We start from the raw sequence: 16,687 nt of genomic DNA, 5'->3' as shown, positions 1-16,687 counted from the left end.
TGATCATCTACATTTGATTAAAAATAATAATACAAAAGAGAGAAATGTGGTATCCACATATAAATCAAGTATAAAAATCAAATGAGTATTCATATTTGAACTGACTGTTTATAGTTCATAATGCATGAGCAAACCCAAAAGCTGCTGTGATGACTGCCCTTGTAATGTTCACCATGTAACTTATTCACTATGTAAGAATTTGTTCTCCATGTAAGAACTTGTTCGTTCTGCTTCAGAAGATTGGAGACTGACGAAAATTAGGCTTGGGTGGATTGATGATTGTGCATTGAGCATCGACCCCCCTATATAGAATTTTATTGTTGTTAACAACCATTTGATCAATAAATATGAGAGATGCCCTCACAATATATATATATACACGCACACTTCCAATTGTGAAATAAATAAGTAACCGGGATGTAATGTATAGCATAAGGAATATAGTCAAAATATTGTAACAACTTGGTATGGTGATAGCTGGTACCTAGAATTATCATGTATATAAATGTTGAATCACTGTGTTGTACACCTGAAACTAATGTAATACTGTGTGTGAACTACCCTTCAATAAAAAATTAAAAAAAAAAAAAAAGAGTGTAATGTAACCATAAGCTTTCTATAAGCATACTCACTGGGACTGGAGTCTTAGGTTTCCCATCGTCCTCCTACTCATACCCTTCAATATCCACATCAGAGACTTCCTCACCCAGACTACCTCGGCCCTGGTGCATCTGAGTAAGGAACACAAATAGCACGTCACTTAGGGAAGTGCCTGTGGGATTTAACCAAGGGCTCTCACCCGGAAGGATGCTCCTCACTGATATCCGAGTCAACCCCACAGTTAGTGGGGGCTGTTTACACAGCTTAAGGCATGTGTACTTTCCCCCATTTGTTCTTTGGAAGTCATGGGTAGGGTAAAAACCCAAAGAACAGGAAGGTCCTTTGTCTCCTCTTACTGTATCACCATAAGAACACTCTTCCTTTCTAACACAAGCTTTCCTTAGCTTGTGTTGGACTCTGGGATAGAAAAACTCTCCAGGGGTTTTTCACTCGCCAGTGGAAACCTGACTGAGAAAAACTGAGAGAGGATTTCTGGCTTCAGATCAGGAATATCTTCTGGTACCTCTAGAAAAGACCAATATTAAAATTTTAATTTTATTTTATACATATTTTTCATTTAGATTACAGCACACATAAGGTAAAGTTGCAGGGCAATTATTTTGAACTGTCTCTGAGTGCAGCTGGTCTCTCTAGTCACCTGTCAGGTTGCTCTGATGCCTCTTACACTTCCCTGAAGTTCTGCTGTGCCTGACTCTGCCCGTGGGGAGAGACAGAAGATGCCAGTCACATGACCTGCTACCATCCTACCTTGAAATTACATTTCTAAGCCTTCGTTCCCAGGGCCAAGGGGCACAACCATCCTTGACACCGGTCATATGTCATCACTGCCATTGTTCCCCACCTCATAGCATACTACCAATCACACAAAGAGAAAAAGAAAATCCTACCTCTGTTACCTGCTTTTCTGGTGTGGCAGTAGGAATATCCAGGACAGGCATACTGCTCTCATCTTGAAATACAGAGGCATCTCGAGACATACTGAGGGATGTGCTGTTATCATACAAATCAGGAGGCTGTGGCATAAATCATACAACTTGGCTTCTACTTAGGAAAGGGAGAAATACAGAGAACTCCCCCTTAAAATGTTCACTGCAGAAAAAGGTCATGCAGAATTATCTGATTTAAAGAGAAAACCTAGTTTGGCACAGGTTTATGTAGACAGGTTTTTGGGAACCTTACAAATGTTGCTCATTCTAGCAGAGAGATGTCTGATGCACATGATCAGAAGCCTGAAGCAGAAAACCATCAAAGCTATGGGACCATTCTATATCCTAACAGCCTTTCTGGTCAATAACCTAGTTTCTTCTAAGCCTTGCCTTATTACTGTTTTTAGGTCCAGGGCTTCAATCAGTGCTATTTTGATTGTTTGGTTTGGAGATCTAATAGGAAATGGGATAAAGGAATTTTGACTCCAACAAGAGCATGGAATGGGTTAATAGCTTATGAACTCTTCAGAGGATGCTATGAGGCAAAATGGTGTGGTGAAAAGCCATGGGCTTTGGAATAAACTGCTCTGGGTTCGAGTCCTGGCTCCATCACTTGCAAGCTGAGTAACCTTAACTAATTACTTACTCTAAACCTTGGTTTCCTCAATTGTAAAACCTACCTCACAAGGTCGTTGGGAGAACTAAGAGAGAGAAGTGTTAAGCCCCTTACCCAGTGCCTAGTATTCAATAAATTATAGACCTCTCCTCTCTTCCCTCTCCTGAAGAGAACAGGGATTTAGCAAAAGGATTACTCAGTGACAGGAGGGCAAGCGGGTCAATAAAGAACAGGCTGGAGAAGTAGAGTTCTCTAAAAAGCTGGCTGAGGGCAGAAATATTATACAGCTATTTAAAAATCATGTTTTTAAAGACTACTCAATGAAATAAAGTGTTCGTAACGTGAAAACAAGACAGAAAGCCATACTGACCATTCCACTTTAAAAATGTGTCTATAAAAGCATGCACATGTGTATATAGTCACACACACTCACATCACGGACTTGAAGGACACACACCAAAATGTTCACAGTGGTTGGTTCTGAGTGGCAGACTTGACTTTAGGTAATTTATTTATTCTTTATATTTCCCAACGAACACATAATTTTGATCAACCAAAAATTCACATACATGATACTTTCTTTCATTTAAAAAGCAAACAAGTGAGGCTCATTGAGAAGAGGGTTTTGGAGAAAGAGAGGCAAGACAATTCAAATCATTACAGAGCAGATAAACTAGCTCTGGAACATAAGAGAAAATCAGGAATGAAAGGCTTTGTGGGGAACTGCAAAGTGAGCAGTTTTAGGTAAGGGGTTAAGTCAAATGAATGACACAATGACAAGCTAGGTGGAAACAGTTGAGTGAAAAATGCATTATTGACTACCACCATTTAGAGCTGTTGGTAAAGTATTACTCTTGTGTTTCTATACAACTAGAGTTGTATAATGCCTGGTCAAACTTCTGCAAACACTCTTTGATTAAATATTTGGGTTAGAAGAGTAGTAATGAGTAAGGACAATCACTCATGTGCATCTTCCTCAGGTTAAGAGGTAATGAATTGGGTTTACTATTTTAAAATGTATATATAAGAGTGAAGGCAACAGTGAGAGGGTAAGCTAGAATGATGCAGCAGCAATCTACACTGCACCCTTCCCAGGAGATCCTCTAACTGCACTAAGCAATAGCTACTGCTCAAGCAGGATTAACAGTTTCCAGATTTTCCTCAGCTCTTTCAGGTAGTGTGGGAAGGGAAGGGAAGAAAAGGGAGATGGCTTTTAGGTTTAAGGCTTTGACTCACCCAACGACTAGGTTTACACTGTCATAGACTAGAGCAAACCACGCACCATGGAGTGGCTCGTCTCTCCTGTTAAATGGTGGCTAAAACCCAGGCTTTAACTTACCAGAAAGGGCCCTGTGGAAGCAGTGGGCCTATTAGACCCCTCAGTAACGTAGGTTTGGGGTGAAAGAGAAAGTAAAAGATATATAGGGAGAGTGCATAAATGAGATACAGACAGCAATAATCCAACGAAGATCACATAGGTCACATTATTAGTTCAGAGTAAAACCTCAGTAGAATGAAAAAAAGTTTTCCAGTGGAAATTAGGAGAATTTTGCATTCAAAGATTTGGTTGAGTCTGAAGGGGCCTCTGAGGACTTTGCAGACAACTTTCATACAGATAAGGAAACATTTACTGAATGTCTACTATGTGCAAGGCAAACAGGCTTATTTAATATTTACAACAATTTTGAGAAATATACTTTAGAGAAAAAGGAAACTGGGTTAGAGAGGTTAACTTAGCGTCTCAGGCTCACAAAGCTAGATAATAGCAGAGCTAAGATCCAAACCCAGGCCTGTTTTATCCAAACTTCATGTGCTTCCCACTTTACCATAGTGCCTCCAATCGAGAAACCAAGTACCAGTTGTATTCTGGTAAGTCCATTCCTTCAAATATGCCAGCCCTCTAAGAGTATAGTATACATGAAATATACTTAGTATATATTCAAGGGTCAGAACAGAAAGACTAAACATTTCTTATTAATCCTGCTTTCTAAATATTTTGACATGGAAATTAAGGAATATTATAAATGTTACCTTTTTGAGGAGAGGGAGCCAATCCAGGAAAATGGGTGACATCTGAGCTACACTAAGATGGGGATGAGTAATCAGGCATCTATAAGGCACAGAAACAAAGTGGCCCACATCTATAACTAAGTCTATACTTAGTTATATAGGCTCTAGGATGTCCTAGAGCCCCAGTTCATGGGCAAGAGGGCTCCAGAGACTCAAAAGGATGCCTCTGGCCATAATGGTCAGGAATCTGGTATTCCTAAATACTGCCTAAACAACAAACACCCCACCCCACTCATTCATTCCATATCTGCCTCTCTTGGATTCAACAAGGCCACCAAGACCGATGGCCCTCACTCACCTTAGCCTTTGAGAAGACAAGAAAGCACACAAAAGGCATATGAAGAGGAAGGACAGAGAAGAAGGGTATCTCGGTCAATACATCTGTTATGCTCCCAACTTCCCAAACCAATAAGAAAACTCTAAGAGGAAGTTCCTAGTCCTCAGACTCACCTGGGATGTGTAAGGGCCTGGAGTCATGGGGTCCAAGCTTTCTAAATCTGCTTCCTCCAAAGCTGCTTCTTTAGCTGTACAAATATCCTTCTCAAGTTGAGCCAAATGCTCATCATACTGAGAAATAAAGAAAATTGGTGAATTCATTCAATGTGTGCTTTAGACCCTGGAGATACAAAAGTAAACAGAGCAGACAAAATTCCCTGTCTTTATGGAGCTGCTATTCTAGTGGCAGAACACATATGAAAATCAAAATAAGTAATTGTACAGCTTGATAGAAACATTTAATGCTAAGGAGGAAAATAAAGCATGGAAAGAAACACGGGATGTGGGGTGAGGGTGGGGGTGGAACGTTACATTTTAAAATTCGACAGGCAGGGAAGGCAGACCTCCTCAGACAAGGCAACAAAGGGATTCCAGAAAGCTGGATTCCAAGGGGACCTCCTCTTAGCACCTACCTCAGTCAATGTCTGGTAACAGATGTTCACAATCTCCTGAGCAGTCTTAGTATACTGACCCTCAGGCCCTACAGATGAAAAAAGGAAATGTTATTAATTTTGTAGACTTCAGTTCCAGAAATTGAGATTCTGCAACCTACAGTAGTTGTCCCATTATCCCAGACCCCAAAAATCATGCTTCAGCTTTAACTTGAACTTCTGCTCTGCTTTTGAAGGTGAAAATTTTCAAACATATACAAAAATAGAGACACTTATATAATGAGCTCTCATGTACCCATCACCCAGCTTCAATGATTACCAATACATGGTCAAGTTTGTTTAATTTATAACTAAACTTTCAGACTGTTCCAAAATTATTTTGAAACAAATTCCAGTATTATTTCATTTCATTCATAAATCAGTATGTGTCTTTAAAGACTCTTAAAAAAATAACTATGATATTATAATGGCAGATACATGTCATTATACATGTCAAAACCCTAAAAATGTGCAACATCAAGAGTGAACCCTAATGGGAACTATGGGCTTTGCGTGATAATGATGTGTCAGTTCAGGTTCATCAACTATAACAAATGTATCACTTCGGTGGGGGATGTTTATAATGAGGGAGGCTACATGTGGAGGGGTCACAGGGTAAATGGGAACTCTGCAGCTTCTGTTCAAGTTTGCTCTAAAGTGCTCTAAAAAATAAAGTCTATATAAAAAAAGAAAAACCAAGCCAACTATGTAACATCTAAAATAATTAACAGTAATTCTTCAATATTATTAAACAGCTAGTCAACATTCAAATTTCTCCAACTGTTTCATAAATGCTTTTCTACATCTCATTTATTTGCATCAAAATCCAAGTAAGGTCCACACACTGCATTTGACTGATGTGCCACTTTAAAGCACACGTACCTATCAGGTAATTCTTAACAAAACCATGTAGCTTGCTCCCATATGGCCTTTGTCACAAGTTGCAAACTGGTGGCCTGCAGGTCAATCCAGTTTTGTTCGGTCCACATAAAAAATCAGTTCAGTTTGTGAAAATGGACTGAGGTGTATACCCCTAATATACACGCTTTTTTTTGGTATGTAAATTACACCTTAATAAAAGGGTTTAAGAAACTTGGCTTCCAATCATAAGGTTTCATATAAATATCCAAAGTCTGGCTTCTCTTAAATAATTTAAAGGTGTGGCAACAGAGTCAGCATTCCCACAAGGCACCAGTGGGCTGGAGTGGAGTAGCAGCTGCCCCTTTTAGGTAAGGCAGGGGTTCTCCAAGTCACCACAGCAGAGCCCACCAGGTCCGCTCCACTCATTTATGCCTGGACCCTGAAGGAATGTGAGGTTTTGATCCCTTCCTTAAGGGCTTCCTAATAGTCTTTAATATACTGTTCATTCACCCATTCATTCACTCATTCATTCAGTCATTCATGGATTGAATTCATTTGGATTGAATTCCTTCCTTCCTTCCTTCATAACACATTACTGAGAACCTTCTACGTGCCTGGCTTTATACCCTGAAATGAGTAAGACATAGACTACGTCCTCTGGAAGCTTAGAGTCTAGTATAGTGAGAGAGACTATAAACAAACAGGGTGATACAATGCAGTAGAAAATCATACACAGGGTTAGGCACAGAGGAGGAAGTGGCCAATTCTGGGAGGTAAGAGAGAAAAAGGAATTAAGGAAAGGCTCCACAGAGGAGGTAATCCCTGAATTAAACCTACTGTTTATCAGAATGTAAAGGACAAAAAATATACACATGTGCCTCTGAAGTTTTCATGCCATACCTACTTGATTATTACAAGTGATTATACAATTAAGTCTCTTTCAGTTAAAATCCCTCACAAGTATAGACCATCTAATCTTTAAAAGATATAAAATAACGCTGTGTCCTCACACAGGCTGACTGATTGTAACAAACACACAGAAAGAAAACTACAAAAACTAAAAAACTACAAAAATTAAAAAAACAGAAAGAAAACTAAGTCAACTATCCAGGTATTTAGGACATAAATAAAAGCCAGCCACAGCTGGCTTATAATCAAGAATATTTTGAGTGATGGAAGACTGCAACTCAAGTTTTCTAGAGTTCTAATCTCCCAGGGTCATCAGTAGGTTGGTCCCCAAAATACTGATGGTGACAGACTGCCAAAGTTATCAGAAAAGCTTTCATCTTAACAGTGATGCATGATGCTAGAGAAAACAGACTGTGTACCAGTCACGGGCTGCCTTCACCGAGCCAGTACAACATCAGCTTCAGACAGTGTACTGGATGTTTTACCTATAGGGATCTGCCCCATGGCTAAAATTCCAGCCTACTGATGAACAATTTCGCCCTTAGTATACTTCAGTTTTGAACCTTAAACATGAACTAACACTTCAGTATCTCAATACTCTCATTTATAATACAGGGAAAAATCACTTTCATACATTTGCAAAATTTTCTCTTACGTTAAACCATTCTGAAGATGGGACGTCTTCTCTCCCTATTTTCTTTGTGACACTCAACTCTGAAGAAATACCTAACAATACCAGCAGAATATGAAAAAATACACTGTTTACATAGCTGATACACTTGTCTTGTGTTCTGATTACTAGCTGTTTGTGTATCATCTCAGTTTTTGACAATCCATGCTCTCAAGGGTTACAAGGTTTAAACTATTTACCTCTATGACTCTACTATATATGCAAAGTAGCATTTAAGTTATTTTTGATTAAAGATGGTGGTGGAGTTGGCAAACGACTGTTAACACCACTGAAGAAGGATAAAAATACCCAGATGTTTTCTTATCTCTACCTCTACCAGGAATTCTTGAATGGGGTGGAAATGAAAGAGCAATACATGAACCTCCTGAAACTGTAAACAAAATTATATATGTAATATACATTTTTCTGGATAGAAGACCTGTGGTTTTCCATGAGACTCTCAAAGGAGTCCATAACCCCTCCCCCCACCCCACCCCATATAAAGCTAAATATATCACTCTATTTTCTCCAGCAATCAGAAGCTTCCTAAAATTAGAACAATCAACTTTAGGTGTCACAGCTTATGAAGAAAAGGAGTCCAGTGAAGAGACACACAAAGCTAACAGGGCCTCTGTGGGAATAATAAAGGTACTGGGGTAAATAGCGTGTGGGGAAAAAGATTAAGTAGAAACCTAATCCCAAGTTCCCAGTCCGTACAGGGCTACTACATGGAAAATGAGAACTCACAGAGTAGTTTCCAGAATGACATGAAAATGAGTATGAAAAATAAGGTCATCTATGAATTATCACTGGTCCTACAGGAGAATAAGCTACCCATTTACAAAAAGAAATGTTTTCTGAATATATTTTGCTTCTCCCTCTCTTCTTATTAAATCATGGCAAAGCAACTGTAAATGTCTTGTCAAAGAAATAAATTTGTTTATATTTTGCCTCACTTCAAACAAGGATTGTCAGCAGCCTACATATTATTCAAATCTCAATGTTCTTAAATAGTGTAATTCCAATGACAGCTTGGGAAAGTTGATGTTCTACCAAAGTCAAGAAAACTCCCTCTGTCATTTCTAAGCTAATTTACCTACTTAGTGAGGTAAGGAGAAGACAGGAAAGTTTTAAGATTTGTGGTTCTATTTAGAGAAAGCACGTATTATTGCTATCTGAAAGGTTTCAGAGAAAAAGCCCAGTGAAGTTGGTGAGCAATGCTGTACAACAAGGAGAGGTTTGTGATCACTTCTAAGCTCACATTTCATTTGGGAGCTTTTACACCAATATTAAAAGTAACCTTCCTCCATAAGAAAATGAGTAGTCTGCCAAAACAAGCATAAATTATTAAATGAGGGAGATTATGCATGTGTTCCAATGTGAATCATTAAAACTGAAAAATAAAATCTCAGCATGACAGAAAGCTTTTTGAGAAAAAATAAGTGCCAGATTTAAAAAGAAAAGAAGAAAAAAAATCTGCACAGCTAATTTCTAAAAAAGTAGAATTACCAAATTTAACTACACACAATCCACAGATCAAAGAGATGAGCTTGGCCTCTCCCAATTCATAGATACATTATCTCAATGTAGGTCCAGAAAAAGTAAAAAGAAAAGTGAATCTAATCTTCCAGACTTCAGCTAGGCTCTTTACTATTATGCAGAAGGTGGATCAAATGCAAGTTAAGATTCTTAGTTTCTGACATAAGAGGTCTGGTCTCTCAAAGTTGAGAACGAACCTCAGTCAGAATCTGGACTAGAAACTCAAGAGGCTAGAAACTATCCAGAGGGGAACTGGGGTAATAAATCTCACTTGGCAAGGCTAGGATTTACATTCAGGACCTACCCAAAGAAAAGCCCCAGCTGCCTGAAAATGCTTTTTCCCCCCAAATTAACTACCATTCCACTTAGTAACTTTAGCAATATATATACAGCTTTGTCTAAACATACCCATTCACATCTCTACAACAATTAGAAAAATAATACAGACACGTCAAAACACCTTTTCTTGTAGAATACAATTTATAATAGGGCTTGACTCTTCATTTTTCAGCACTTACTATAAGCCAGGTATAGTGCCAAGCTCTGGTGACACAATGATAAAACATTTTTAAAAAAACAGAACAACAACAACAAAAAAAACCCAAGAGACAGGTCCTTATCCTTGATGCCCTTCATGGCCTCATGAAGAACATGTACAGAAACTCCTAATCTCAGTAATGCACAAAGTACTATGGAATGATAGAGAAAGGAGCACCTGTGTCAGAGAATGAGACAGTGTTAAACAACACTTCATTAAAGTTGTTCTCATCAAGTCAACAATGAGACACTAACTGTCAAATCCAATGAACATTTTTCAAACTTGAACTTAGAAGACCTGTGTTAAATATGCAACTGAGAATCACTTCTTCCTCGAAACTCTCTAATCCTGTGTTTTCTATAATACCATTTTCCACTCTTTCCTGGTACTGAGCCTCTATCTTTGGCCATTATTTCATTCAGTAGCTATTTACTCAGCATCTACTATATGCCAAGCATTATCCTAAGCACTAGGGGTATTAGGCAGACACATCCGGCTTTCACGGAGCTTACAGCAATCACTTAATAGATTTAGATCACTAAGTCTAGCTGTGCCCATTTTTCTTTCTACACTCTTCACACAACTCCACATGATGCAGAACTACAATAGCTTATATAGAATAAACATGGGGTAATTTAACATTGATTGATATCCCTCATGCTTACAGCAGCTACAAACCCAAAGCACAGAGGCTTACACTTGTGTGCTCAGCCCACTGTTTCAACAGTGTAGACAGGCACAGCAGATGGGAATCAGGAAATAGCGCTTTCCTCACCCCAGGCACCAGTGCCGCTCCCCTGCAACCCCCAACATCATTCTAGGGACTGAGGAGCTCCAGAAATTAGAGCTTCTGTGCACTAGAGGGCGCCACATACAAATATGAAACATCAAAGGAACCTGGTTCAGACCAATATATCACAAGCACCAAAAAAAGGCCTAAGTGAAACTGAACTCACTGATCTTCCTGAAAGAGAATTCAAAATAAAAATCATAGCCATGCTCATGGAGGTAAAGAAAAATATTCAAGACCTCACAGATGAATTTATATGGAGATTCAATCCTTAAGAAATCCCATATCTGAAGTGAAACATACGGTGGAGGAATTTAAAAGCAGGTTAGATGTAGTAGAAGAGATGGTAAATGTAACAGAAACGAAAGAGGACAACAAAAAAGCTGAGGCACAGAGAAAAAAAAGGAACCCTAGGAATGAAAGAATATTGAGAGAACTGTGTGACCATTCCAAATGGATCACTGTTTGCATTATAGGGGCATCAGAAGAAGAAGAAGAGAGAAAATAGGATAGACAGTGTCATTAGGAGGCAATTGTTGAAAACTTCCCCAATTTGGGATGGAGATAGTCTCTCAGGCCATGGAGGTGCATAGATCTCCCAACACAAGGCACCCAAGCAGGACGACACCAAGAAATAAAAGAATTAAAATGGCAATGGTCAAGGATAAGGACAGACCATTACAAGCAACCAGAGAGAGAAAAAAGATCATATACAAAGGAAAACCCAGCAGGCTATCATCAGACTTCTCCACAGAAACGTTACAGGCTAGAAGGGAGTGGCATGATATATTTAATGCAATTAATCAGAAGGGCCTCCAACCAAGAATACTCTACCAGCAAGATTATCATTTAAATTTGAAGGAGGGATTAAACAATTTCCAGACAAACAAAAGCTGAGAGAATTTACCTCGCACAAACCATCTCTACAGTATATTTTGGAGGGACTGCTACAGAAGGAAGTGTTCCTAAGGTTAAACAGCTGTCACCAGAGGTAATAAAATCAAAGTAGAGAAAGAAGAAGAGATAATTACTATGCAAATACAAAATTAAATCAACTACCCCCAAAGTCAGTCAATGAATAGACAAAAAGGACAGAATATGATACCTAATATATAAAGAATGGAGAAGGAAGAAAAAGGAATTTAAAAAAAAGAACCTTTGGATTGTTTTTATAACAGCATACCAAGTGAGTTAAGTTATTAGACCCTTAGATAGTAAGGAAGCTAACCTTGAACCTTTGGTAACCAAGAATCTAAAGCCTGCAATGGCTATAAGAATATACCTATCGATAATCACCCTAAATGTAAATGGTCTGAATGCACCAATGCACCAATCTAAAGACATAGAGTCCTGAATGGATAAAAAAACAAGACCTAACCTATATATATATATATATATATCTGCTGCCTACAAGGGATTCACTTCAAACCCAAAGATATACAAAGACTGAAAGTGAAGGGATGGGAAAATATATTTCATGCAACTAATAGGGAGAAAAAAGCAGGAGTTGCAGTACTTGCGGTATGGTCGGTGACTCGATAATATGGGTGAATGTAGTAAACCACATTGTTTTTCTTGTGAAACTTTTATAAGAGTGTATATCAATAACACCATAATAAAAAGAATTTAAAGAAAAAAGAAAAACGTGGACTTTGTTGTATCCCTAATATATTCTGGTGCATATTTTTTGACTGGCATATTGTATTATTTCACTCACCACAAGGACAAGACTTTAAGTAAAGATGCTGCCTTACACCAAAGATTGTTATATCACTATCTACGAGCTCAATACAGTATGTAAGAGAAGAGGGCTTGCTAGTAAGTTAGACATCACATACCTAGCCTATTCCTAAAGAATTCTTGAACAAAGCAGTATTCTCAGGGAAATGAAATACCAAATGACAAAGGGAATGATAAAGGGGTGAGTCCAGAAAGAGGATATAACCATTATAAATATATATGCACCCAATACAGGAGCACCAACATTTGTGAAGCAAAAACTAACAGAAGTCAATTACCAATGGGCAATCTCCCTCTAATACAGTCACCGTACTCTTAAAAACAAAGGTAGATTTTTTTTGAGAAACCATCATAACAACATTCATTTAACTCTTGCCCTTTTTAGAGTCACACATGACCTAATTTTTCTTTCTTATTTATTTATGATATAAAATTTTGCCTTAAGTTACATACTTGAATTTTACAGATTAGCGAGGACTTTCAACATCACCAGTGTTGGAGAGGTTGTAGGGAAATAGGCATTTTCCCTCGCTGTTACTTTTACTATGAACAGGCACAAGTTTTACAACATAACTTCAGAACATCTATTAAAATTTCCGATAGAAATAGTGGTATAAGTGCACAATGATATCAATGAAATGTAAAAATAGTAAAAAGCTACTTGCAAACCAGCATTACAGAAATAAATTAAATGCCCAACAGGTAATAGTTAAACAAATTATGATACATGTACCTATACTGTGGAAGACATTGAAGAATGATAGGGATCTCTAGTACTAACAATAAGACAGGATGAGTAAAGAAGTCAATCCCCCCGAAACTAGTATGTAGGTTTAACTCAATTCCTATCAAAGTCCCAGCAACAGTTTTTTGTAGACACAGACAAGATTCTTCTAAAATTTATGTGGAAAGGCAAAAAGAATAAGAAAACAATTTGGAAAAAGAATAAAGTGAAGGGAATCACTCTATCTGATGGTAACACTTACACAGCTTCAGTAACCACAACAGTGTGCAGAGGATAGATACACAGACCAGAGAAGCTCAGGATGGCGGCATGAGTAGACCAGCAGCAATCTCCTCCCAAACCAATATATATTTTTGAAAATACAACAAATATAACTACGCCTAAAAGAGAGACCAGAAGGTACAGTAAAACAGCCAGGCTACATGTACATCTGCAGCTCAGCATCTCACGAAAAGGGTAAGATTCAAAGCCGTGACCTGGCGTGACCAGAGCACCCCTCCCACCCCACCCAGCTCACCAGCGGGAGGAAAAGAATTAGAGTGGGGAGGAAGTGGAAGCACAGGGCTGATAAATAACCAGCCCTAGTAATCTGCACCGGGAGCACAGACAGACATTGCATGCTGTACTGGATATTACAGAAATGGAAATGTAAAATCCGAGACAGAGACTGTGAGCAGGTCCCCACAGCCGACTCCCTGGGACAAAAGAAAAGCAGGTGCTTTTTAAAAGTCTTAAAGGGGCAGGGGCTTCACAGCAGGATGGAATAGTTCTGGCACACTCAGCCCAGCAGGCTGGGAATCCTAAGTAAATTGAGGTGCCCCAAGCCCCTGGAGGGTAACCCAGCCCTAAAGCCTGTCATGGTGATAAGCAGCCTGCCGTTCATTCCCCTCTGCCAGCGCTGCAAGCAAACAGGTAGACCAGCCACAGCCGGGAAGTAGCCAGAGCGACCCCGCCCACAGCAACCACACAGAGTCTCCTCCCAGCGTGTAGCTGCCCAGCACAGATAGAGGAAGCTGGATCAAGGCAGGAAGGGGCACTGTTCCCACAGAAGAACACATGCTACGCATCCACCACTCCCCGCAGGGATCTAGGCTAGCCCGAGGGATGTGCCACCCACGGCAGCTCAGGAGATTATCCCAGACACTGCTCCCTACCTGTAAGTAACTGGCACAGGCAGGGGAGAAGGGTAAGGTGACCAGCAAGCAGGAAAGGACTTTGTTCTCCCAGCTATCACACGCACCACCTGCTTATGACCACCTCCATCACCATGAAAAGGCAGAAGAATCTGGTCCAATCAAGAATGACTCAGACAACCCCACAGAGAGGGCCTGGGGAGACAGATATAACCAATCTTTTTCAAAAATAATTAAAAGTAAAGGTCATAACCATGCTGATGGACCTGCAGAGAAATATGCAAGAGCTAAGGGATGAAGTCAGGAGGGAAATAAAAGAAATGAAACCATCACTGGAAGGACTTAAGAGAAGACTGGATGAGGTACAAGAGGCCGTTAATGGAATAGAAATGAGAGTATAGGAATACAGAGAAGCTGAGGCAGAGAGAGATGAAAGGATCTCCTAGAATATAAGAATATAAAGAGAAGTGTGTGACCAATCCAAACGGAACAATATTCACATTATAGGTGTACCAGTAAAAGGAGAGAAAAGGGGATAGAAAGTGTCTTTGAAGAAATAATTGCTGAAAACTTCCCCATACCGGGGGAGGAAATAGTCTCTCAGACCATGGAAGCACAGAGTACTCCAAACACAAGGGACCTAAGGAGGACAACACCAAGACATATAATAATTAAAATGGCAAAGATCAAAGACAAGGACAGAGTATTAAAGGTAGCCAGAGAGAGAAAAAAGGTCACCTACAAAAGAAAACCCATCAGGCTGTCATCAGACTTCTCAACAGAAACCTTACAGGCCAGAAGAGAATGGCAGGATATATTTAATGCAATGAAACAGAAGGGCCTTGAACCAAGAATACTGTATCCAGCACAATTATCATTAAAATTTGAAGGAGGGTTTAAACAATTCCCAGGCAAGCAAAGTTTGAGGGAATTTCCCTCCCACAAACCACCTCTACAGGATATTTTAAAGGGTATGCTCTAGATGGAAGCACTCATAAGACTAGAATGAAACACCTAACATACAAAGAATGGAGGAGGAAGAATAAGGAAGGAGAGAAATAAACAATCATCACACTGTGTTTATAATAGGTTAATAAGAGACTCAAGTTAGACAGTTAGATACTAAAGAACTACCCTTGAACCTTTGGTAATCACGAATCCAAAGCCTGCAATGGCAGTAGGTATGTATCTTTCGATAATCACCCTAAATGCAAATGGACTAAATGCACCAATGAAAAGACACAGAGTAACCCATCTATATGCTGCTTACAAGAATTCACCTCAAACCCAAAGACATACACAGACTAAATGTCAAGGGATGGAAAAACATATTTTATGCAAACAATAGGGAGAAAAAAGCAGGGACTTCAATACTTGTATCAGAAAAAATAGACTTCAAAACAAAGAAAGTAACAAGAGATAAAGAAGGACATTACATAATGACAAAGGGAATGATAAAGGGGTGAGTCCAGAAAGAGGATATAACCATTATAAATATATATGCACCCAATACAGGAGCACCAACATTTGTGAAGCAAAAACTAACAGAAATCAAGGAGGAAATGGAATGCAATGCATTCATTCTAGGAGACTTCAATACACCATTCACTCCAATGGTCAGATCCACCAGACAGAAAATAAGTAAGGACACAGAGGCACTGAACAACACACTAGAACAGATGGACCAAACACACATCTACACAACTCTACTCCCAAAAGCAGCAGGATACACATTCTTCCCAAGTGCACACAGAACATTCTCCAGAATAGACTACATACCAGGCCACAAAAAGAGCCTCAGTAAATTCAAAAAGATTTGAAATACTACCAAACAACTTCTCAGACCAAAAAGGTATAAAACTAGAAATAAATAGTACAAAGAGAACAAAAAGGTTCACAAACAAATGGAGCCTTAACACTATGCTCCTAAATAATCAATGGATCAATGACCAAATTAAAATAGAGATCAAGCAATATATGGAGATAAATGAAAACAACAGAACAAAGCCCCAACTTCTGTGGGACGCAGCAAAAGCAGTCTTAAGAGGAAAGTGTATAGCAATCCAGCCATATTTAAAGAAGGAAGAACAATCCCAAATGAATAGTCTAACGTAACAGTTATGTAAAGTGGAAAAAGAAGAACAAAAGAACAAATGAGGCCCAAAGTCAGCAGGAGGGACATAATAAAAATAAGAGAAGAAATAAATAAAATTGAGGAGAATAAAACAACAGAAAAAAATTCATGAAACCAAGAGCTGGTTCTCTGAGAAAATAAACAAAACAGATAAGCCCCTAGGCAGACTTATTAAGAGAAAAAGAGAATCTACACAGAACAGAAATAGAAATGAGAAAGGAAAAGTCACGACATACCCCACAGAAATATGAAGAATTACTACAGAATACTATGAAAATCTATATGCGAATAAGCTGGAAAACCTAGAAGAAATGGACAACTTCCTAGAAAAATACAACCTTCCAAGAGTGATCAAGGAAGAAACAGAAAACCTAAACAGACCACTTGCCAGCAATGAAAATTGAATCGGTAATCAAAAAACTACCCAAGAACAAAACCACTGGGCCAGATGGATACACCACTGAATTTT

At 38.9% G+C, this 16,687-nt stretch overlaps 1 protein-coding gene across 1 annotated transcript in view; it reads right to left on the bottom strand.

Annotated features, from left to right (window-relative positions):
* Window positions 1-632: 632 nt before the first annotated feature.
* LOC118925052 (transcription initiation factor TFIID subunit 1-like) overlaps window positions 633-16,687 on the bottom strand; it is a gene marked incomplete at its 3' end in the record, with an annotated part of 89,490 nt that continues 73,435 nt past the window's right edge. Inside the window, 4 exon segments of the mRNA XM_057496750.1 lie at window positions 633-731; window positions 1,518-1,634; window positions 4,684-4,800; window positions 5,142-5,209. Of these exon segments, the coding sequence (XP_057352733.1) occupies window positions 633-731; window positions 1,518-1,634; window positions 4,684-4,800; window positions 5,142-5,209 (401 nt within the window).

Source organism: Manis pentadactyla, unplaced genomic scaffold (genome assembly GCF_030020395.1).
Source record: "Manis pentadactyla isolate mManPen7 unplaced genomic scaffold, mManPen7.hap1 scaffold_382, whole genome shotgun sequence".
NCBI classification, from domain to species: Eukaryota; Metazoa; Chordata; class Mammalia; order Pholidota; family Manidae; genus Manis; species Manis pentadactyla.
Note: the sequence above shows the minus strand (reverse complement) of the source record. Positions and strands in the feature narration are given on the sequence as shown.